The sequence below is a fragment of the Phyllostomus discolor genome, chromosome 8 (assembly GCF_004126475.2).
Source record: "Phyllostomus discolor isolate MPI-MPIP mPhyDis1 chromosome 8, mPhyDis1.pri.v3, whole genome shotgun sequence".
NCBI lineage: Eukaryota > Metazoa > Chordata > Mammalia > Chiroptera > Phyllostomidae > Phyllostomus > Phyllostomus discolor.
In genome coordinates, this window is record NC_040910.2 from 19,682,880 (window position 1) to 19,707,978 (window position 25,099).

Consider the following 25,099-nt stretch of genomic DNA (forward strand, 5'->3'; position numbering starts at 1 on the left):
TTTTTTGTTCTAGAATAGTGAAAGTATTTTGCATTTGATGTACCCCGTACCTCTTAGTAGCAAATCTTGCTGAGTTTGCTGCCATTGTACATCATTATAGAATGCTGTGACGGCATAAGGAAATACTATATATTAGAGGAAAAAATAGTTTAAGATGTGATTAAACGGACACACTTATCCTGAACTGTTAATGTGATGTGAGGTTTTTTTTTTTACAAAGATTTTCTCTTTTATTCAAATGTTGCTAAGGATTTGAAGCGTTCATTACCAGCTGGACTTGGTCTCTCAGAAACCCAAATTACATCTCATGGCTTTGACAGTACCAAAGAGGGGGTTGTTGAAGCAGGAGCATTTCAAGGTAAGAGCCCATATGTTTTTAAAGATGGGTGGGGTGGATGATGGGAGTTCATCAAATGCTACCTTTATTAATAAAGCATAAGAATTGAGCCCTCTAATTCAGTGATAAAACACCAATTATAAACATAATCTTTTCTCTTCAATTTAAATGATTTAAGAATTGTTTCAGTAGTCTTCTTCATGTAAATAGATCAGTGTACATAATTTCACTGATTATTATATAGAAATTGGTTTTAAAATACTGAAATAAAAACTCAAGAATTAAATAATAATACAAATTTAAATGATTTTATCTAGTAACCACAAAATTTATAGCCATAAGTCAGTACTGATTTGTATGAATACATACTTCCTATTTCAAAGCATTGGAAAACAAAACTTACTTTTCTGACTATATATGCTCTATAGGAGGTCTCTAAGACCACCAGCATATTTAGTAATCTGCGAAGAGGACTCACAGGACTCAGTATATGTAGCAGAGGTGTCAAACTCATTTTCACCAGGGGCCACTTCAGCCTCGAGGTTGCCTTCAAAGGACTGAATGTAATTTTAAGACTGTATACATGTAACTACTCCAGGGGCAAGGAGCCAGGGGCAAGGAGCTTGGCACTGCCACTGGGTAGAAACAAGGTGCTAGGCGTTATAAAACAAGGTGGAGGGCCGGATTTGGCCTGCAGGCCTGTGTTTGCCACCTGTGATATGTAGTCATACTCACTGCTGTGATTACTTCAGCAGAAGTATACCAAGCACACTTAGCAAAGGTAAAGGATACCTGAGGTGCAGTCTGGGGGGAAGTAGGCATAAGCTTGAGAGGGTCTTCTTCCAGTTTAGACACACAGGACGTGCTTAATCACCCTCCCCCACCCCGGCAGAATTGTGACAAATGTGTGAAATGTGGCTAACCAGGGTTCTCATTGGAGAATGTTCACATGGACATCCTCTGCCCAGCGTGTACTAAGATTCCAGAGGGAAGGCAGGTATTTAGCGTAGACCACACTCTTCAGAGAACAGGTTAGGCACGGTGAGCCTGTCTTATCATTCTAGGAATGGGGAGAGTCCCACCAAAATTTAAGTTTCCAGACATCACCCAAGGGCCGGTCTTATTGGTTCTTTAAGAATAAGCAGTTGGACCTGCTACATCAGCTCTTCCGCACATATCCCATGTATATGTTTATTTCAGTATAAAGGACAAAGTTGCCCCCTTTTTAATGCTCTTGCCCCCTTTTTAAGGTTGCCTATTAACAACCTTTTAAAAGTGTTTTTTGTTTTCACATAAGCGAAAGAAAATAAAACCATATAAACATTTGATGTAAAAAATGGATTTTCTTGACAGCTATAGCTAAATTAGTAGCTGTAGATTATAGAATACTGAAGTATATTAATTTTAATAACTACATTATAACTTCACAAATGCAAAAGGGTTATCTCCATCCCTTGGCAGTCTGTGGCCCTCTTGCAGATAATAGTATTCTGTATTTGAGTGAACAAAATTGAGTGCTTGAAGATACAAGGCTCACTTTGTATAGTGTGACATCACCATTTTCGGATCAATCACCAATTTCCAAATTTAAATATCAATATAGAATAAAAATACTTTTATTATTAAGACATTTTAAGTATTTTCAATGAAATTATTTAGCTGACATTGGTTTAATCTTCTTCCCCTTAAGTGGAATTATATTGTACAATAATTGAAATCAACTATCCAATATAAACTGCTATACATGAGCCTGAGAATGCCAATTATTTTCACTTACTTATAGATACATCCATTTCCTTCAAATTGGAATAAAAATATGTTTCATGATAATTGGCAGTAATTTGTGTGTCTTTGAATTGAATTTATAAAACATTTTTTAACACAAACTGCATTTTTAATCAGTCTATTAAAAAGAGAATCATTCTGCCATACTCAGATTAACTAAGCATTTATTGGAAAGTTGGTTTAAAGTGTCGTTGCTTTAAGGCATCTAGGGGTACATTGGGTGAACATGAGAGAAAGCAGTATGGTTGAAATTGAGGCAATAGGTCCGAGGGGAAAACGTGAAAGGAGTTGGGGCCGTGTTAGCGCCCTGTAAAAATAATGGGTGACTTCCAAATGACCAGTGCTTGAACAGTTACTGCAGAAGAGGATTAGCCATTTACTTTTTCATCTCTAGAGCAAATTTAGAAGAAACTATACTTAAATTCAGCCTAACAGAAACAAATATTGAAATCTGCCTAACACATGTGTTGTGGAATCATTCATTATTAGTAGAAACCATGATTAAATCAAAGCTCATAAGAGTGAAGTAAGATTGCTTGGTACCCAAGTTTTGTTTTAATGATTTTTAAAAATATATATTTATTTATTTTTTAGAGAGAGGGGAAGGGAGGGAGAAGTAAAGGGAGAGAAACATGGGTGTGCAAGAGAAGCATCTATTGGTTGCCTCTCCTGCTCCCCCAGCAGGGGACCTGGCCCACAGCCCAGGCATGTGCCCTGACTGGGAATCAAACTGGCGACCTTTCCGTTTGTGGTACGATGCCCAACCCACTGAGCTACACCAGTCAGGGCTGTTGTAATGGGGTCTTGATCATTGTATACATATATTCATATCCTAGATTTCTCTTATTGAGATGAAACAGGTAATACCCTGAATATAGTCAATTAGAAATATCTTAGACTTTTAAGAGTTATTTTTATTGGGTATTAGTGAATGATTTTAGTAACTAGTCTAAATTAGTGATTTATAGGGTTGAAGATACACAGAAGTGATAATTACCCTTGAAAGTAAAGCAAACAAACAAAGCAGAACACTGGAAGGACTAGTTTCCTCAACACTTTATCTTTTTCTATTTTAGTCTGGCAAGTTCTTTATCACTGGTTACATGTATTAAACAGATCTCACGTTATCTCATGGGATCATTCCTTATACAAGATTAACAAACAGTAGTAACTAGAATAACAGCTCCGTTCCTGGACTCATCAAGAAACGGAAGTGCAGTGGTCGTTCTTATTTAACACTGAAATAATAGAAATCCCTGTGCCTTGGACAGTAGTGACACTGCCTTTGTTTAAAATGGTAACCTGGGAAACCTGGTCAAGTGTGTTCCACCTCAACGAGTAACTTATGGATTGGTGTTTTCTGTATCAGACTTAATAATGAGCGTGTTTTGGCGTGGATTCAGAACGTCTGAGGCTCTAATAAGAAGCTGTTTTAACCTCGCCGGGCCTTGTTTCTCTTACAGTTCAATGTCTGACTAGGTGATTCCCTCATCCCTTCCAGTTTTAAATTTTATGGTTTAACAGACTTAAAGAGACAGGTATTCCTCACTATGAAAAGTGACACCATTGTATTTAGGTCTATCGCATGTTTGGATTTTAAATGTTAGGTGCAGTCCAAATTAAGGTTTTCATGTGTTTAAGTGTCAGGGCCTTATTAAGCTCCGTAGAATTAAGGGACAGAGAATTTTGCATTCCTAATGGGCTTCCAGGTGATATAGTTGATAGGTCCCTTACATCCATAGTATGAATGGTAATGTGACCTACACTGTGTTACATTTGATTTATGATTTGAAAGTTGTGGCTACAGTGTCCTTTGAAGGCTATGATTCATTCACATTTCTGTAAATTGTAATTATAAATTTTGTACAGTATTACATGCCATTTGGATTTCTACTTGAGCTTTTTTTCATATGTAAGAGTAGCAAGTTATAAAATATTTACTTAATCTTTAAATAATTCAACTATAGCGCTTTAATCACATTCTAGTAATCGATGTTAACGTAGCAGAGTCTACGTAAAGTCCTGTTTAGACATGCTCTTGCCAAGTTTCTTCTTATGGTCATGTGTTCTGTTTGGTCTTAAGAATGTGATGGAAAATTTATACAAGAATTCAACCATATTAATTCCAGTTTTTAATCCTAGTTTTTGAATATTTTAAAGGCAATGTCAGTAAACCTATATTCAAAATGTACAATATGTGGAGGAGGGAAAAGATTTTCACAGTTAAATGTCTACCCTTTTCAGGTTCCTCAGCACCACCATTGCCATCTGTTATGTCTCCTAGCAGGGTTGCAGCTAGTCAACTGGCTCAGCAAGAAAGTGATGTAATTGTTCCCGCAGGTATTCACCGCACTGATTGGATAAAGGCCTTCTTGCTACTGCTGTAGCTAAACTAATTTACTCAATTTCATAATCACTTGCTTTATATTCTTAGGTGTGTGTTATTCTGGCTTTTTTAGTGGCTGCTGCTTCTTTTTTCTCTTTTTGTAATAATAAGGGAAATGATCTTTCTAGCCATACTTATCTTTCTAGCCATACTTATCTTTATTAACTGTATCTCAGACTTGAAATTTAATTCACTTTAAGATTTAAAAACATGGTAAATTTTTAATCTTTCTAAATCATCCTTTCTTTGTTCTGGGAAATGTAGGTTCACTTATTTGATCCTAACTCTCGGCTTTGCAGCTCTGCTCTCTGTTTTCAGTCGAACGAGGAAGGAGCCTTCAACGGTTGGGTGGTTCATTGTTTGGAATGGGTCATGTGGAAAAGGTTGTGTCTCCCTGTTTTCAACCTCAGCTTACAAATAGCAGACTGTAACAAAATACTATGAAATTTACCAATTCTGTCCAATGAGAATTGCTTGGGAGAAACTCCATTTCTTTGCATTGAATTTACCTCTGCACTTCAATATCACTGGATTATAAAAATAGGAAAAAACTGAACTCTGAATTTCTTTTAATATGAAACATCAACATTTTGTATTTTTTTCCTTTGAGAATTTTGTAAATTTTTTAATGTGTTTTGTTTTATATGTATATAATTTTTTATTTAGATTATGGTACAACTGTGGTAAAGGCTGATCTGGCTGTAGGAGCGAGAAAAGAAATTTTTGCCAACTTTTTAAAACCATTTGTTAGTACTTTTTCTCTTCTTATTTCTTTTTTTTTTTTCTTTTTTAAAAGATTTTATTTATTTATTTTAGACAGAGGGGAAAGGAGGGAGAAAGAGAGGGAGAGAAACATCAATGTGTGGTTGCCTCTCACACGGCCCCCACTGGGGACCTGATCTGGCCCCTAATGCAGGCACGTGCCCCAACTGGGAATTGAACCAGTGACCCCTTGGCTCGCAGGCCAGCACTCAATCCATTAAGCTCTACCAGGGCTCTCTTCTTATTTCATTATCCTTTTAAAATTATTATAAAGTTTCTATCCCAAGTCATTAATATCACAAGTGTTTATTAAATATTTTCTTCTGTAAAAAACATTTTACTGTTAGGAACTACGTAGCTGTAGAGCTGTTTTTATGTCAGGGCATCATACTGCCTTTATTAATTACAGCTTTTTTTGAGCTGGATCTTTTAAGAGAGGAGGTACAATGTAGGTCTTGTCTTAACCCAGCCTTTCGTACTGGTGGTAAAATATTTTTAATGACTGTTTGAAATTTGAATTGTATTTTTAAATCCTCCAAAATTATGGGAACATTCTGCTGTTGTTAGGTGAAAGTGCAGTACATAGTACAGCGAAGGGAAATCCCTGCACAGGAGTGTGTGGCCTTTCAGATTTTCCTGACACGGTTTCTTAGGATCAAAGCGTATAAGGTTAATTGTGGAAATATTTATTGTTCTTCAAGTAATCAGCACTTGTTTAGAAAACAAGGCTGATTGCAGCATTTTTTTTTTAAGAAGACAAATCACATGGCATTTCTGCTTAATGGAAATACTTTTTAAATTTAGGAAATTTTCTTCAATGATTCCAGGAAGTTGTATTCCTTCACTTTGTGGGAACCTTTTCATTTTTTAAATGCATGAGTAGTTTAATTTGAACAGCCTCAGTGTTTTGTTTTCTTTCCCCACTTGTCTTTATCTGGTTTGTGTTTTTATCTTTTGTGTTTATGATCGTGCAGGTGGCCAGAGAGCACAGACAAAAAGTGGACCAGTTGTTCTAGCAGACGAAATTAAAAATCCTGCAATGGAAAAGTTAGAACTTGTTAGAAAATGGAGTCTAAACACCTACAAGGTTTGTACTTGTTTAATGTTTCCACCCTAACTGGCTCAAAGAGCTTCTATTCGTATGTTACTCAAATTATTATTTTGCAATTATATGGACACATAAGGGCACAAGGCCATCTAAAATGTGAAAATACAATTAGTAAATGAAGCATTTTGTTTTATTATTGATTCTTACAAAAATGCAATTTAAAAAGCCAGTAGGAAGAGGGTTTTTAAAAAGCTACTAAAGTGCTTATTAATTGATAAATAACATATAATTGAAGAAGGAATATATTGCCTCGGAATACATTTAGCTGCAGAACTGCTATAGATGTGTTTGTCCCTATAGCCGTCCTTCTGATACTTTCTGTCAGTGAGTTTCAGCTTTTCTCTTCTCAAGACACACACAAACTAACTATTAAAATTCCGCGGCGTAACAAAAATATGTATTTTTTGCCAATCTGACAAAAAAATAGGTGTAATTTTGATTCATTCACTCCAGATGACTATTGTTGTGTTGGCTGTTGTTTTTTTATTTGACAATCTAAGGGGGAAAAGGCCCATGCCATGACTAAATGTCAGATGTTGCATGTTTCAAAAATTCTTGCCACACACCAGTTGAAAATCACTGCTTTATACCAACAAATGTCAAGAGACGTATGTTAGTTTTTCACACCCCTCTGATCGTATTGTAATAACTAAGCATTCACTATACAGATTGCACCATGTTGCAGATGAGTTGGATTTCAATAGTTTATTAACGTTGTTAGTTGAATTGCCTCATAGTATATAATTGGTGGCTATTTTTCTTAGGCTCTCCATTAAGCAAATAAGCCAATTAATCCATACTATATTTGATGTATTACAAAGAGCTCAAGCCCCAAATTCATTTATTATCTTTGATTCTTAATAAGGACAAGACAGTAGAAATTGTAGAGTAGTTAAGTGGATGAAAACCCTAGAGACTCAGGTTACAGCATTAGCCATAATGCTTTCTATCTTTGTGAGCTGTGGGTCTTCATAAATCAGGAATTGTCTGTGTTTTTATACAGAGCACATCTCTCTTATGTATGTTTTCAAGAGTAATACAGAAGTGAATTTATTCTTTTAGTTAAAATATCCAAAACCTCTACAAAAGTACAGATTTTCTTAAGGTAAAAGTGCCCTGAAACATCCCACATGAATCTTTCCAAAAATTACTTAGCTCATGTCGATGTAGAACGGAGAAACGCAGAGGTAAACACAGTACTCATCTCCTTCCATAATGACATCAGAATTACGGCTAAACTGCAGAACAACCACTATTGAGAACCTCCTGATGTTTGGCTGAACTAGAGAATTAAAGAAGCAGCCACTACGAGGCTGGTAGAAGGGGCGGAGATGCAGAACAGGCTGGTGCCACACCCCTGTGTGGAGGAGGAAAATTGGGAGGGATATCTCAGCTATAGCACTCCCCTCTGAGGAGCAGGGAATTCCAGCAACATACCAGGTCCCCCATCCCAGGATTCCAGTGCCAGAAAGAGAAATTCCCATAACTTCTGGCTGTAAAAACCAGTGAGGATTGAGGCTGAAGGAGATGGAATGCTCCTAGAATCCCAGGCAGTTCCTCTTAAAGGGCCCACACATTGAATTACTCACTCCCTCTGAGCTCCAGCTCTGGGACAGCACTTGAAGGGCACTAGAGACATAGGAGGAATGGAATTGTCTAGCATCAGGGCAAGAGCTGGGGGTGAGAGGGTGGACAGCTTTCTCTGGGATAGAAGCGCTTGCAGAGGCCATTGTTCCTTTGATGAACCCTTCCCCACAGAGCCAGTAGACAGGCACCATGTCTGAGATTCCATCAACCTGGCTTGTCCTGTTTGTCTTGCCCTACCCAGCTTTCAGACCCACCCAAGCTGTTTCCAGTGGCTTTTCCACACTAATGGCCTGTCTTGGCTCATGCTTCAGATTTTCCTAAAATCTCTCAAATAAGCGGTATCTGGCCTCAGCATGCCCTGTACCTCTCACTAAGTGGCCCCAGCCTGCACTAACAACAGCCAGCCTTGGTTCGCAGCCTTACCTGGGCACTCCAACCCCAGGGCAAGTAGCAGTCATCTGCAGATCACTTTCTACCTCCTGCTGGGTGGCCCCAGGCAGAACCCAGGTAGCAGCTGACTTGGCCTGCACTTCCCTCGAGGTCCCAGAGCCATTGCATCCAGCAGACTCCTTCAGACTACATTGAAGCATCTTCACCCAACCCCCTCCACGAGCTTCACACTCACGGGGGACTCAGCGGGCACCAGAGACTTGCTCTGTGGGGTGGGCCCCTGCATAATTGATCTTCCACGGTGGCCAGAGGTTGGTGGTTGCAGCCAATCCTTGCAGCTGATTGGCCTAGAGGTAAATCCCTCCCATTGACATGCCAACAGCAATTAAGGCTCAACTACAAAAGGGTGTACACAGTCCACATGAGGAGGTGTAACTCTTGTGCCCAGCTTGGGTGATCAGGAAGGCTGTGCCACTGGACCCTACAGGGAAGGCATCTACACATTGGGCCACTCTACCAAGCCCAGAGAGATAGAGGCTCTACCTAATACATAGAAACAAGCACATGGTGGTTGCCAAAATGAATAGACAAAGAAATATATCCCAAATGAAAGAGCAGAACAAAACTCTAGAAAAGAACTAAGCAAAATGGAAATAAGCAGTCTGCTAGATGCAGAATTCCAAACACTGGTTATAAGGATGCTAAATGAACTTAGAAAGAACTTCAGCATAAAAAAGGACCAGTCAGAAATGAAGGATGCACTAACTGAAATTAATAATAATTTATAGGGAATCAGTGGTACAGTAGATAAAGCCAAGAATCAAATCAGTGATTTGTAATGTAATGAAACAAAAAACACCCAATCAGAACAACAAAAAGAAAAAAGAATCCAAAAAAAATGAGGATAGTGTAAGGAGCCTCTGGGCTAACTTCAAGCATACCAACATTCACATCGTGGGTATGCTGGGAGAAGAGAGCAAGAAATTGCAAACCTGTTTGAAAAAATGACAGAAAACTTCCCTAACCTGGTGAAGGAAATAGGCATACAAGTTCAGGAGGCACAGAGAGTCCTAAGCAAGATGAACCTAAAAAAGCCCACATGTCATAATTAAAGTATCAAAGGTTAAAAGAATCAAAGGTTACAGAATCTTAAAAGCAGCAAAAGAAAAGCAGTTAGCTCCTGTGACTGTCAGCTGATTTCTCAACAGAAACTTTTCAGGTCAGAAAGGAGTGGCAACAAATACTCAAAGTGATAAAGAGGAAGGACCTACAAGCAAAATTATTGTACCCAGCAAAGCTATCATTTAGAACTGAAGGACTGACAAAAAGAAAAAAAAATGAATTCATCACCACCAAACCTGTCATCTTTAAGAAGAACAGGAAGAAGAAAAAGATCAAAAATATGAATAATGAAAGGACAATAAATGCATCTCTATCAACAGTTGAATCTAAAAAACAAAATAAATGAATAAGTGGAACAGAAACAGACTCATAGATATAGAGAACATTTTGATGGTTGCCGGATGGGAGGGGGCTTGATGGGTGGGGGAAAGGTGAAAGGATTAAGAAGTACGAATTGGTTGTTTCAGAATAACATTGAGAATATAGTCAGTAATATTCTCATAACTGTATATGGTGTTAGATGGGTATGAGATTTATCAGGATGATGACTTTGTAAGTTATGTAATGTCTAATTACTGGGGCGTGTACACTTGAAATTAATTATGTCAACTGTAATCAAAAAACAAAAATTATTTTAACATGGAAAAATGAGAAATGCCAGTAGTAGTTGCCAAAAATTGACTCCTACTTAACACTGTTCTCATTCGGGACATTCTGTTCAATCACTGCCGCTTTTGTTCTCAAGGGTATGGCTTCTCCCATTTCGTGTGTTGTTTTCCCTTTGTGTTCCCTCACATCACGGCAGTGCACTCAGATACTCAGATTCCACTTCATCTTCCCACTGATTTGATACACCTAGCTAGCCGTCAGATGAATTCTGCCTCTTTAATATTTTTCGACTTAATTCCTTTTTCTGCATTCTAGCCTTCCCAGCCATAGTTCATTCATGCCTTTATCACTCTCGAACGTTACTGTAATAGATTCTTAACAGATTCTTTTGGACTACATGTGCAACTCTGCCTGTGTGGTTCACTCTTGTTTAAAACCCATCCGTCGATCTCCACGGTCTTTACAATGGCAGGAATCTGACCCCCATCTGCCCTTCCACCTTCTTCTCCTGCTGCTCTTCCACCCATGGGTCCTCTGATCCCCACCAACTTGCCCAGAGACTTCCTCAACAAACTGTGCCTTCTCACGCCTCTAAATTTTGTTCATGGAGCTATTGTTGCCTGCTGCTTGAAATTCCCCTTTAGGCTCACTTTCATTTCACTTGTTTATCTTTCATACTAGACTTAGCTTCATTCACTTACTTACTAAATTTATTTACCCATCCCTCTGTGCATTTATTTATGAAATTTGCCTCTTAACTGGAAACATTCTATGTCCACACACTTTGAACCTAAGGAATACAGGTCTTATTTCTGAGTCAAATGCTAGTAATAACAAAGTTTAAGATTTTGTTTATTTGGTTCTTCCTCTCGTGTGTCATTTAGTTTGTCCTTGTTCCTTATCTTTTTTAAAAAAGATTTTATTTATTTGTTTTCAGAGAGAGAGGAAGGGAGGGAGAAAGAGAGAAACATCAGTGTGTGGTTGCCTCTCACACACCCCCTACAGGGGACCTGGCCTGCAACCCAGGCATGTGCCCTGACTGGGAATCAAACCATGACCTTTTGGTTCTCAGGGCTGCTACTCAGTCCACTGAGCCACACTGCTGTCCTTGTTCCTTATCTTTTTTTTCTGTTATATGTGTATTTTCTTTATCTGTTCCTTTTCTTCTGTCTTTTACCTCAATAATGTATAACCTCAGTTGAATCATTATTAAGATTCCATATTTATCTATCACATTCAGCCTTCCTTAAAATTTGTGTTAATGCAAATGACAAATCTTTAAAAATGTTATACACGTGGCATAATAACTATGTGAAGGAGTTATCATTCTCCTTAGAGTGATCACTTTATTTTTTACTGAAAATTTTTTTCATCAATGCTTAATTAGATATTTCACTCTAAGTCAAAGAGAAAAAGAAAGTTCAGAAATGATTTTAATGGAATTTGTAGCCTAATGTGTCTGTGCTGGCAGGTGCTTCTCATCTAAAAGAGCCTCAAAGTGTAATGTTCTTATTGGGTCTACATGACTCCCTTCCTGTGCCTTTTTTACCTTTTCTATCCAAATTGTGAGCTAATGTAGGGCATTCGTTGTCATTTAGATAATCCGTAATTATTAATTCTGATTTGATTGATTTAGGAGTGTGCTTCTTATTCATCTTACTCTTGAGTAACTTGACTGTGGCTATGACTTTGATCTTCTCTTTCTTGGACTTCAGCTTCTTCATGATTTCTACCTTTAATTTCTTCTGTTTCTGTTATCTAGAAAACACTTTAAGGCTTCTCCTCAAAGAATATTTAGCACTTCCTTTATTGGTTGTTAATTTAGGCTCCAAAACCAGTCTGATGATTGAAACCAAATACATAATAGGAATAGTTTTAAGTTTAGGCCTTGAACCCATCTCTTGAAATATTATTCTAATCTACCTGATTTTACCCACAAATTTTAATTCAAATTTTATTTATTTTCTTATTTATTTTCATCTGCAGGAATCGTTAATCAATAATGAGCTCTGGTTTATCTCTTTGGCTTGTTTTTGTATTTTCCTAATATGGAATAGAGTACTTTTAGAAGTCCTTATTCTTTTCAAGAATAACCTTGGTTTTACTGAGAGCTATTCGGCATCTTTTCCAAACATTAAGTGCTTTTTAATGTCTTTAAGACTTTGCCATCAATATTTACATCTTTATCAAATTAATCTTTGTTATCCCTAAGCCAATATATTTTAAATTTTTATTCCTATTTTTCTTGTCCTATTGCTTTATTCATTTACTGATTGACCTATTTCCCCTATTAAGTTTCTAACATTTCCTTTTATGCTCTCTCCCCTATCCTTCATCCTTAATGACTTTTCAGAAATCTATCAAATTGGCCCTGGCTGGTGTGGCTCAGTGGTTGAGTACCAGCCTGTGAACCAAAGGGTTGCTGGTTCAATTCCCAGTCAGGGTACATGCCTGGGTTGCAGGCCAGGCCCCCAGGAGGGGGTACACAAGAGGCAACCACACACTGATGTTTCTCTCCTTCTCTTTCTCCTTTCCCCTCTCTAAAAAATTAAATAAAATCTTTTAAAAAATCTATCAAACTGTTGCCATGAAATTATTATTTTCCTTGTATTTAAATGTTTTTATTCATTTTTTTTGGCATTACAAAAAAGCTCTTGGTGCTATTTAAATACTCAGGGTATACAATATCTCTCTTACAAAATTCATGACTGTGTGACAGTGATATGTGACTTTCTGTACACCATCCTGTTACTTTACTCTCATTTCTTCCAAGTTGAAGGTCTACATGGAGCAGTAATCTGCTTCTGCTGCTTCTTGCCCCTTTAACTTTCCTTTAATTGCCCTATTATCTTCAAAATTAATTTTTTTTTAAAGAAGGCTCTTTTTTAAAGATTTTATTTATTTATTTTTAGAAAGGGGAGGGAGGGAGGGAGGGAGAGAAAGAGAGCGAGAGACATCAATGTGCAGTTGCTGGGGGTTATGGCCTGCAACCCCGGAATGTACCCTGGCTGGGAATCGAACCTGGGACACTTTGGTTCCCAGCCTGCGCTCAATCCACTGAGCTACACCAGCCAGGCAAAATTAATTCTTAATTAATAAGTATGGAAAACCAAATAGGGCTGCCATCTCATTGTTAAATCATCTGTATCTTCAGGGACTTTGAAGATGGGTAAAGAACTGCCTTCTTCCCTGTTTTAAACTTAATGTATAATATATACAGCTCTCCAATTTTGCATTTTAATTTTAGTACATACCAGGACATTCAGATTTATCTGAATATGCCTCATATTCACTATTGCCTTACTATTCCCACTGCCGTAGCTTCCTGGAAACAAAAAACATTTCCTCATTAAACCTTTGACCCTACTGTCTGCTTATAACTGTTACTTCTCTGGGGGAAAAACGGGCAGTCTGACTAACAGTAAACATTTCTTTTGTCTTACCTAGTTTATCAAACTCCTTCAGTGACTATTTCTACTAATAGTGCTTGGGGGAAATCCTGGTGTGAGTGAACAGAGGGCATGCATGGTATATCTCCTTTATCTCATTACCATCTCAGATGTTATTTTTGTTGATGTTTTTCCTCATTGAAGTTACATCTGCAGTTAAACTTTTCTCTTGATGTGGTCTTCATCTTCCACGTGGATTTGTTGGTGTGTTTTCCATAGAAACAGTTTTATCTCCCTTCTGTGATTTGGCCTCTCACCTTTCCCCTCATATTCTATATAGATAATTTCTCTACTTTCTTAAAAAAGAACATTTTGAAAACAATCTATTCATAAAGATTCTTGATTCATGAGAATAAAGAATGTATTACAAAGATTTTTTTCACTTTTAATGGAAAAACATGAGTAGCATTTAATAGCATGACATTTAAAAGGGTAAAAAATACAGATTTATGTGTATTGACCAGGACAAGTCTCGAGATAATTTGTTCATAGAAGAGAAATGTCTAGATATTATGTATAGCATAGCTCTTAGGCTTACTTTAAACATGTTATATATGTGATTATATAGGTTTAAAGGAGAGTCTAGATTACCTATCAAACTGTTCATAGTAGTTTTCTACTATTTACTGGCATTAAAGAAAAGATGGAGAAATTTATCTTTTATTTCCTTCATTATTTAATTTTTGCAACAAATACTCTAACCAAAAATTTGAAAGAGATGGTAAAAGAGCAAATTTGCAATTTAAAAAATTGTAATACTTATTTACTACTTTTTTAGAACTTTTATGTTAACTTCAAATGATCAGGAGTAATTTAATGCCCTTTAAGTTATTCATAACGTATTATTAAGTAGTGAAGTTGTTTATAATTTCTAGCAAAAAACACTAGAAAATTTATTCCCACGTGGTCTGAAATTAGGTACTTTTAAAAAATTGTAAGTTCTTTTATCACTTCTGGGGCACAATGGAATAGCATAATTTAATACTATTTGAGCAAAATAAAAGAACTCAGAAATCTCTAGTCTCTACCTCTTCTCCTTCTCCCTCCCTCTTTTCCTCCACCGTTCTTTTCCCTGCTTACTCCCTTACTGCCCCTCTTCTTCTTTTTCCTTCCTTCCTTCTCTTCCGTTCCTCCCACTCACACATGCAGTGATTTAAGGGGAAGATAATAGGAAAAAAGGCACATGAAACCAGTAGGAAAGTACGATTTTGGTATGATTATTCCTGTGTTTATTAACAGTCCAATGCTGTTCTTAAATCAGTATTAAGTATTTCAGTTGTTTTAAATAATCTGCCAAGTAACATTAAGCCTTAAAGTATGATTTTGTGAGAGAGCTCATCTGGCAGTAACATAAATTAGCTAAATAAATCTTAAAACGTCCTCTAATTATTAATAGTTATTAGACATGTTTGGTAAATTTACTTTCTGAGTACTGATGAACTTGTAAAACAGGACTGACAATTTTCAGTTTGTTGCTAGCTTGTATGAAGCCAAAAATGGTTATATACCATATGCTCTAGCGTTTGCACTCAATTGGGATATTTTTGTTTGTTTGTTTTTCTGCTTAAACAAAGTGTATCTTTCCACTTTTAGTGCACTCGACAAATTATCTCTGAGAAGCTAGGCCGTGGATCAAGAACTGTGGACCTTGAACTTGAAGCTCAGATTGACATATTAAGAGACAACAAGAAAAAGTATGAAAATATTCTAAGACTGGCTCAGACATTGTCAAACCAGCTTTTCCAGATGGTGCATACCCAAAGGCAACTTGGAGATGCATTCGCTGACCTGAGTTTGAAGTCGCTAGAACTCCACGTAAGATTATTTTAAATAACTGTTGGTGGGTGAGGGGGAGGAGAAGGATGATAGGAGTATTCTGTTGATAAGAGGTAATTTGTTACGTTTCTGATTTGCTGAAGTCTTAATGAAATTGGAATCTTGAGCTGTTCTTTTAAGGTATTTAATGTAATTTTTAAGAAGGTCCTGTTGATTTCTGTTACCATAGTGAAACGGTATACTCCAGAGATGTCAGCTGGAGCTTCAGGGGAAGGGAACTTAATCAGAGGAAGGGAAAAAGAACACTCAGCCGGCTGCACCTAGGAAGAGTCATAGCCGCTTGCAGCGGGGCGTGGGTGAAACAAATCCGGGCTCCTGTCGGAAATGCACTCTTACCTGGTCTCCAGGTGTCTTTAACAAATAGTAGCTTGCTTGACTGGATTTGTGATATACTTTAGTGATGCCATTAATATAAATTGTGAATTTTAGAATAAAATTATTTTTTACATATATTCCTACAGTATTGGAATTTTAGAATGTAATTTTAGAATAATTTAGTAATTTTAGAATAAAATTATTTTTTGCATATGTTTCTACAGTATTGAACAGTATTGGACTGTTAATAAGTATTCAACAAAGCATTTCTGACAATTTCTTATGATGCCATGACGCCTTTTATGTCTTTTTTCTCACCTAAAAATATAGAACTCCCTTGCCTAAAGACTTCCAGCTTGAAAAGTTAGATAATTTAGAATATTAAATCATTTGACAATATCTAGAAACTTGGACAAAGACAGTTGGCTAGAAATCACAGTACTTATCATAAAAGTGAAAAATATAGTGAGCTTCAATTCTAGCTGAGTCATTAGGCGAAAAGAAGAACTAATTAATGTTTGGAAAGTAGAATAATCATAACAGCTGTAATTATTGAGTGTCCACAATTGCAGTGTAATGGACTGGATGCTTTATAGCCATTATATCATATCATGTAATTGTCTAACAACACTGCAAGAAATGTTATCTCCATTTTATGGATGAAAAAACGGAAGCCAAGAGAGATTAAGTAATTTTTATAAGATCGCAAAACAAATAAAAGGTAGAACTGGAATTTATATTCTGCCCTTTTTCTGTTTCTTCATGATTTCTTGCTATCTCTTTAAGAGGAATCTTTAGAGGGTCTATGACCCAGAGAAAAAACCCACAGCACAGAAAGAGGCAGCCAGGGTGTAGGATCCGGGGAAGCATTGCAGCAGGGTTTTCAGTGATGCTGCACACATAAACCCTGCTGATAATGATAGTCAGCACAGATTGGGGTTTTACTATATACCAGATACAGGTCTAAGTAGCTTATATGTAAATTAACTCAACTAATGCTCAGTGTTAGCTAACAAGTACTTTTATTATATTTCTTTATAAATGTGAAAAAAATTTTTACAGAACTAAAAGGTTAATAATTTTCAGTATCAAGTCTATTGGCCCCAGTTTTAATTTTTTAGTTTCCTGTTTGAGCATTTCTAACTCTTCATAAAGACTGATATTTCATGGCTTTTATTCTTTCTTTGAGGTCAAAGTTTTGGACAAGAATCTGGACCATCCTGTTTTGCTAAAAAAGATATGATATATTCTTCTTTTATGATGTTTGTGCACCAAGATGTACTTGATATGATTCATTAGTGAACAAATGCGGAAAGCAAGTGTGCATACAAAAGTGATTTGAAGGAAATAGATAGTTCATGGACTTGAACCATCTAATTGATGTTTATAAATGTAAAAATAATAGTGAAGTAGAACCTGTTAGAGGTGCATTTGAAATCTGAAATCAGTATTAACAGGATGGATGTTTTTGTACCAGGGTTTTCCAGAGAAGTAGAACCAGTAGGAGATAAGTGCATAATACACACGCACACACAGGTTTATTGTAAGGAGTCATCCGATGAGTGTGGGGGTTGGCAAGACTGAAATCTGTAGTGTGGGCTCGCAGGCTGGAAAGTCAAGCAGGATTTATGTTATGATCTTACAGCAGAACTTCTCCAGGAAGCCTCAACCATTTGTTCTTAAGGCCTTCGGCCCCTTGGGTGAGGCCATCCATATTCTGGAGGGACAACCTCCATAAAGTCGGCTGTAAATCACATCTACAGACAGCGTTTACAGTGTAAGTGTTGTTCACATCAACAAAACCTGTACCTTTGTAGCAACATCTAGACTGGTGTTTGACCAAACATATGTACACTGTAGTCTAAACGGCTTGACACAAAAATTAACCATCACAATCCTTCCTTTCAATCTAGCATGTAGAGATATCTTGTAAACCATACTTAATCTCTAAATAAGTCAATAACAAAGTCTTACTTCCACCTAACGTGATACAACTAACCCTTCCTCTCCCCAAGAGGATCAAGAGGACGCCAACTCCTTGAGTAACATCACTTTTTTCTTTGATACACTGTAACTTAAATACCATGGTGTAAAGTTAACAGCACTTAAATACTGTGATTAAGTTAATATATATTGTGTCACATGATAAAGGGATAAGAGAGGGAAGGAAAAACAAAGGTATTTATTTTATACACAGAAACGTATTTATGACAAAATAAGGAAGAAATGCTCATAAAAATTATAGTCCTCATGTCTACAAATGGTCACATGGCCAGAGCTGCTTCCACTACCCATTCCGTATTGCATTTGCCCTCACCCAGCCCCTCAGCTAGTCATGGTTCTTTGCCTGGTAGAGTGACCCAAATCGTTGGCGTTAGTCACCGGACATGGGAGGACTAAGGTGTCCTAAGGGACCACCTGTATTCCGGGCACCCTCTTCCTCACCTCCATCGCAGGGGAGCAGTCCAGCTGCCCCTGGTAGGCAGTGTCACTTGTGCCGGCCAGCATGCTAGTGCCCGTCTTCGCCTGTTGATTCTGGGGGAGGAGAACTTGGCGGAATGCAGTGGTGAGGAGCGGTGTCCACCGCCTCCCGCCTGAGGCTGTGTTAACTGAGGCCCGTGGGGAACACTTGGCACAGCGGCGCCGGGCGCGTAGTGGCACTGAAGAGATGAGGATGGTCGTGGTGGCTGCTGTTGGGACAGTGGCATTTGGGAGTTGAGGGAGAATTTTAACGAGTAGTCCAGTCTTTCCTTTTTTATAGAAACAATCAATATTTACCAGGGGGGGGAAAAAAAAGCAGATCTCCTGAAGGGGAATAGGGAATGATATTTTAACAAATACCTTCATCTGTTAGAACCTTTGTACAGGGTATCTCATTGCACGTCCTGTCAAGTTGATATGGGAATGATCCTCATTTTATTAGTAAGGCAACTGAAACACAAAGAATTGAAATTATTCATGAAAGACACAAATATAGTCAGTGGCAGAATCAAGATGTAAAGTTCCAAATTGTTTGAATCCCCAGACTAGACTTTTACCATTTTATCCATGCCTTCTGACTCCGAGTTCTGTTCATACCACAGCGCCTCATTAGACTGTATTTCCTCACTTTAGAGGGTGACATCTACATCAAGTTTAGGCAAGTTCACACAATCCACATTGCCATCAATTATCAACTAGTGTGTATGATTCTCTTTTTTTACTGCCCTGCATTATTGTTTAAAATAACTCATTTGTTATCAGCGAGGTAATAATTTATATTACTAAAACTTGGCATTTAGATCCAATCCTGTTTCTATTATTTGGTCCCAATGTATAAGTTTAATGGGAAGTGGTGGTTATTTACAGCTGGTAAATTTGCATCTGGTAGATGTTGTAAATGATGTAGGATCTGCTAAAGACTGAAAAAAAAATTCAAGTATTTTGAAACTTTGTGCTCTCTGTATAAAAAGCAAGCACATTTTTAGATCAGGGAACTGGATTGGCTTTCCTTCTCCGGAGTCAGGTTGGAAGCACAGCCCTGCTCTAGACGAGTGTGCCCTTGGGTCACTTGCTTTCGTTTGTGTACAGTTGCTGAGGTGATTCACAGCACTGTGTAAACTGCCCCTGTCTAACTGAGAATGCCAACTTCACTCACCAGCTTAATGAAGTTTAGGAACTATGTTTTTTTATTGTTTATGCATTTTGCATGAGAACAACATACCATGTCACAAACTCCCAAAACACTTAACATAGTTCTGTTTCATTCACGTGTGACGTGACTAAAGGACTGAGTTTGGACAAGGAATTATATCTTACCATATTTTCAGTGCCAAAACATACTTAGTTATGTATTTACTTATAATGCAAATACATACATTTATTCATTTCTTCCTAGTGTCCTAATTGTTTTATATCCTTGACTAGTATGGCTCTTGTAAAAATGCTTTTTTATTCTAGCCAGTTTTGAAATTATACATTAAAATCTTAAGTTCTATACACATTCCCTCCACAGAATTATAGGTGAAATTTGCAGTCATGAAACAGAATAGTGTCAGTTTACTCTTCCTGTCTGCCTCGAAGGTAGGCCTGCTTTTCTCATCTGTGAATAACAGGGTTCCAAATTCTGCTACATCACACTTCAATCTGCTGTTTCATCTTCCTATATTCTTTGGAAAAGAATACGTTTTTAGTAAAAGAGCAGCCTTCTAGGTTGTATAGATCTCCTGGAATGCAGAGTAAAGAGTTACTGAGCCTCTTTTGGAAATACTTTTAGCATAATAAAGATAATTTTACTTTCTTGCTATTTATTAATTATTGAATATTTTATCACCTAGAAATTTAATTATAGCTATAGCACTAGCATTAAATTTGTATCTTTGAAGACTCTAGTTCATTTAATTTTTTTTCAGCTATATTTAAAACCTTTATAACAAACTTCAGAATTCTCAAATTGAGTGACACACCTTACAGTATGGTGAAATTTCTTTTTTGGTAAGAGGTGTTTCTGATAATCTCTTAATTAGTCAAATTTGGACTGGAAGGCTTTCCCTGCCGAAAATAGAGAGTCAGCCCCAGCCATGTGTGAAAGAATCCTGTGTAATGTTCGCTAAGCCAAGATTCAGTTTATTCAGAGAAATGACCTGAAACTGGCGTTGAGTGATCCTTCCTCAGCTGTGTGCACAGACAGACCTGAGCTGGGCAGAGGCTGACTGGTCACCGCCTTTGCAAAGAAGTGTGTATTATTAATGTTTATACTTTAAGGAGATTTAGTCAAAACACAAAAATTGCAATCTATTTTATGTCTGAAAGTTTTAGCCAATTGTTACCTAATTTGGTTGTGAAAGTTATAGTTTCTCTGATTAATAATCTGCTATACTTTCTTTCTTAACAGCTGTGCTTACACTATAATCGAAACAAAATGGAGAAATGAAAATACTCTTTCTAGTACAAAGTAGTTTAACTTTTTAAAATTATTTATTTTGCTATGCCTCTGAGCTGATGACAATTTTGGTTTACTAGACTTTTCTGGTAATTACATAGCTAGTTGTGATTTAGATTTCTATTTACTTAAGCATTAAAAGAAAAAAGTTCTGTAGTTAGATTTCTAAATCAAATGCTTTCCCGTTAGTGATACTTGAGGATTTTTTCAGTCCACTGCCTCACTGATCCTCACTGATTTATTACTAGATAAGTTAAGGTGACTTTTTGTTTTAGGAAGAATTTGGCTATAACGCAGATACCCAGAAGCTGCTGGCTAAAAACGGAGAGACTCTTCTTGGAGCCATTAATTTTTTTATCGCCAGTGTGAACACTTTGGTGAATAAAACAATTGAAGATACATTAATGACTGTGAAACAGTATGAAAGTGCCAGGTTGGTATCAATTTCACTATATATTGTCTGTTTTACAGATGTTATGCAATTTAGTTAAGGTTTTTGGTTGCAAATAAGAGAAACCAACTCTGGCCAGTATGGGCAGAAAATAAATGTGTTAGGTTATAGGATAGCCTGTGGAACTATCAGAAAAGCAGGAGAACAGCTTCTAGAAACAAGCAAGAACCAAAGCCAAGATAATGCCTCAAGACTCTAATTAGGACCTTGATGCTGCCACAAGTACCAGAAGTAGTTTCCAAAAGGCCCCTGAGTACTTGCTTCATTGCCTTGAGTGTCCGATTGAATCTTAGCCATGTGCCCAAACCCTGCCTGCTAGGGAATAAGGAGGAAGGATCTCCCAGCTCCAGCTTCCTTAGAAGGGACCGGGCCTTGTGTTCTAGCTGGTTGACACTAAATGCCCTCTGTCACTTGGCCTAAGCCAACCTTTCCACCCTTTTTACCCCTGCTTCCCCCTGTAAGCAGTTCGCTGCTTCCACAGCAGCCAACTCATAGTTTCAGTTTCTCTGGATTTACAAGCTCATTTTGCCTTCACAATTGTGTTGGTGTTGTGGATATCAGCTCCCTTTTTATCCAGATTATAACCAGCCTTCAAACTCTTTCACATTTTGCCTTTACATAAATTGAATATTTGCCTTAATTTCCAAAGCTTTTTATAATGCAGTGTTTTCATACATTTTATACACACACGATTTCTCTCTCATTACCATCCCATTAAGTAAACAAAGTACATATTAATCAGTACTTACAAACGCTTAAGAAACAGCTGACCCGTGACCAGGGATGGCATTTTTCAACTCCTGATTCAGGTCCAGGCCCCCCGCCCCGCCTTTCTGGTCCGCTTGACGTCTTTTTCTTCTGACCCCTTGAAATCTTCATTTTCTGTTACACTTTTTGTAGCATAGTTGAAGTGTAAACTTTACCTTCTAGAAGTATAACTTTACTTTTTGGCTTTTTGCCCTAGTTTAATGATGTGAGAAATGCTTATGAAAACTATAAATTCATCTAGTCCTTTTTTGTTGTTGTTGCAATTGAGTGCTTATTCTTAAGTAGGTATTTTCTTATGCTTTTTTTACACAAGTTAAAAGCCCAAATCACTCGGAAAGTTAACTTTGACCTTTCCACAAGAAGAGATGCTTCTGTCATAGGCTATGTTTGTAATCTCCAGTTTAGTATTCACATATGAGATTCTTAATGACTTGAAAGTGAAGTTCAAGACACATAGCTGTGGCTGTCTGGTGGGAGAAGGGCAGAGACATGGCCGTATGCCACATTTGGGTATCGGACCTGGTTTTTTACTTTATTGTTTGAATTATTTACTAACGTAGTGTTAAAATCAGAAGGTGGAAAGGAGGAAGCAGAAGGAGTCCACCAACAGGATATTCCTCAGTCACCCTGAAGGAGTCTCTCGGGAAGACATCCCTCGGGGGGACACCTTCAGCAACGTTCCCCGTCGGCGGCTCTCCAGTTGCTGCTTGAGTCCTCTGGTGGCATTGGCTGTGTGTTGCAGAGGATTCATTTCTATGAATTTCACTTGATTCTTTTCCAATCTGTCTGTTCCTTATAATGCCCTAATGCGTTCATAATGAAGGCTTTTCTTTTTTAGTCTTATCTCCTTGATATTTTAAGCATTCTCGTTTGAATATTTGTGGGGTTTGAAGTTGAAAATTCTTTTGTTCAAAAAGTACCCCCAGTTAAGCACTACACAAATCTAGTTTCTGTTGTTCTACTTTATAATGTCCATCAATTCTGAAATATATATTTTAGGTACTAAAAAATATTTTTTTTAAATTTTATTTATTTTTAGAGAGAGGGGAAGAGAGGGAGAAAGAGAGGGAGAGAAACATCAGTGTGTGGTTGCCTCTCATGCACTCCCCACTGGGGACATAGCCCGCAACCCAGGCACATGCCCTGACTGGGAATCGAACCAATGATCCCTTGGTTCACAGGCTCTCACTCAGTCCACTGAGCTACACCAGCCAGGGCTCAAATTTCCACATCTTATTATAAAAATAACTTTCATATCTTACTATAAGAAATCTGACAAAGTATACTGTGATATAAGATCTCAGCTTATCCAATATATAGGTTTGTTTGAAACTTTTGAACAAAATTATGAATCAGGTTATATATACTTGGTAGCTGGTTGTCAGGAAACCTTTAGACGTCTTCTGTGTGTGCTTTGAAACCCACCACCAACATTGACTGCACCCTCATGATTTGTTCTTCTTATTGGAATTACAGTATATGATTGATTCATCAAGCTTTACTTGGGGTTTGACTTTCCTGTGCTTTTTATGAAGTAGCTAAGGGATTGACTAGTTGTAACACTAAAACATTGCCTACTGAGGGCTAATATTTTAAAAAGAATTCCAGATTAAAAGTTCCTCAGTAGCTGAATTTTCTTCTCTGTCAAAACTAGAATTTATTGACTTCTAGGGCAAGGGTCAGCTATTTGATCCAGCACAGAAAGTGGCAGTTTAGGCAAATGAACGGCGGCCTTTTAATGCTTCCCATTATGCATTGTGTACAAGTACTTCCTAGCCCTCTGGTGCTTCGTGTATAGAAAATCCTATAACAGCCCATTCAGCACTTCTCCACAGCAGCACCAACAAGGGAGTCAATTGTGGTTGAGGCTTTTCAGATGTGGACACCTGCTCTCTAGAAGTGTTACATAACCACAAAGTAACAACTATCACTGAACTTATTGGTACGGGCTCAGTTCAGAGTGGCAACCTTGAAGAGTTGCATTTTGAAAACTTGGTGGGCCTCTCTTTCGGGTTGTCATGAGCACTGGTAGAGAAGCTCTTATGGAAAGTTCTACTTTGAGGCCATTTACAAACTCTGGATGTAAAAATTAAGGGAGTATGAGGTCAGTATTATAACTTTGGTTATGTTTAAATTAATCACTGCTGTTTCAAAATGTGCTCCAAGGCTATCGAAGGATATTTGTCTTCACATTAAAAACCACCGTATATTACTGTTTATTTTTGTTCTACTCTTTTACTTTTTATTGTTTTTACTATGTTTGTTTCTGGCTATTGCTCTTCTAATTTGGCCATAATAATAAGCACTCTAAAGATACTAGTTAGGACCTGGTGTCCTAAGTACTTTATATAAGTGAATTTTTGTGGAGATGATTATTCCCACTTATCAGTGAAAAACTAGAGCAGGAAGGTAAAATAACTGGCCAAAGACGTTCGAGCCAGTAAAGGGCAGAGCTGCCGTTCAGGTGGCCCTAGGGGACCCGTGGAATTGAACTTAACTTGTTATTGTCACAAGTCAGTCCCTCTCCTAAATCTTTAGTATCCGTCCCCTTCTTAGCTCCACTGCCATTGTCCTAAGTGATTCATTTTTCTTTTGCCCATAGTCTTTAATTAGTTTTCTTGCTTCGGACTCCTCAGTCTTCAACTCCAGTTCATCCTCCATCCCTTCCACTACCACTGTAGCCACCTTTCTGTCCTGAACAAATGGAACGTGTCCCTTTGTAGGTCAGAGTTCTTCGGTGGCTTCCTGTCACTTGTCCTCCGGATTGAGTCTGATCTTTCAGCATGCTTCATCTCAGTCCTGCCTGCCTGTTTGACTTTACTTCTTCCATTATTGTGTTCCAACTTCAGGTGATAGCTTACTGAATTGTTTTCCAAATGTTTCGTGGTATCTTATGGTGGACTAATATGCCTTAGTACTACTCTCTTCTGGAACGTTCTAGCAATTTCCCTACCCCAATCTACCGTGTAAACTTTTACCATCCTTTAAATTTTAATTCTAGTGTTTTAGTTCTACTCTGAGATGGCTTTCAAATATCTAATTATGTATTTCTTCATCTTAATTTCCACCCGACCTTATCCCCTCTCCTGACAATTTCCATTATCTCATTCTGTTGTCGTTTAAGAACTTCTCTCCATCTAGACTGTAAGCTTCTCGAAGATAAACTTGATCCGTTCATCCTCATAGCTCTACTTTCCAGCACAGTGCCTGGAACACAGATGTGTTCTCTTAATATGTGTTGAATGAATCAGTGTATCAGTAAATGAGTGAATG

At 37.6% G+C, this 25,099-nt stretch overlaps 1 protein-coding gene across 6 annotated transcripts in view; it reads left to right on the forward strand.

Annotated features, from left to right (window-relative positions):
* ARFIP1 (ADP ribosylation factor interacting protein 1) overlaps positions 1-25,099 on the forward strand; it is a 78,839-nt gene that overhangs the window by 32,058 nt on the left and 21,682 nt on the right. For 4 of the 6 annotated variants that reach the window (XM_036031910.1, XM_036031909.1, XM_036031908.1 and 1 more), the window contains 5 exons: positions 250-358; positions 4,367-4,462; positions 6,245-6,357; positions 15,129-15,350; positions 20,883-21,040. In XM_036031910.1, coding sequence (XP_035887803.1) covers positions 250-358; positions 4,367-4,462; positions 6,245-6,357; positions 15,129-15,350; positions 20,883-21,040 — 698 coding nt within the window. The remainder of the gene's footprint in view (positions 1-249; positions 359-4,366; positions 4,463-6,244; positions 6,358-15,128; positions 15,351-20,882; positions 21,041-25,099) is intronic. The other 2 variants (XM_036031911.1, XM_036031912.1) reach the window with 1 other exon arrangement.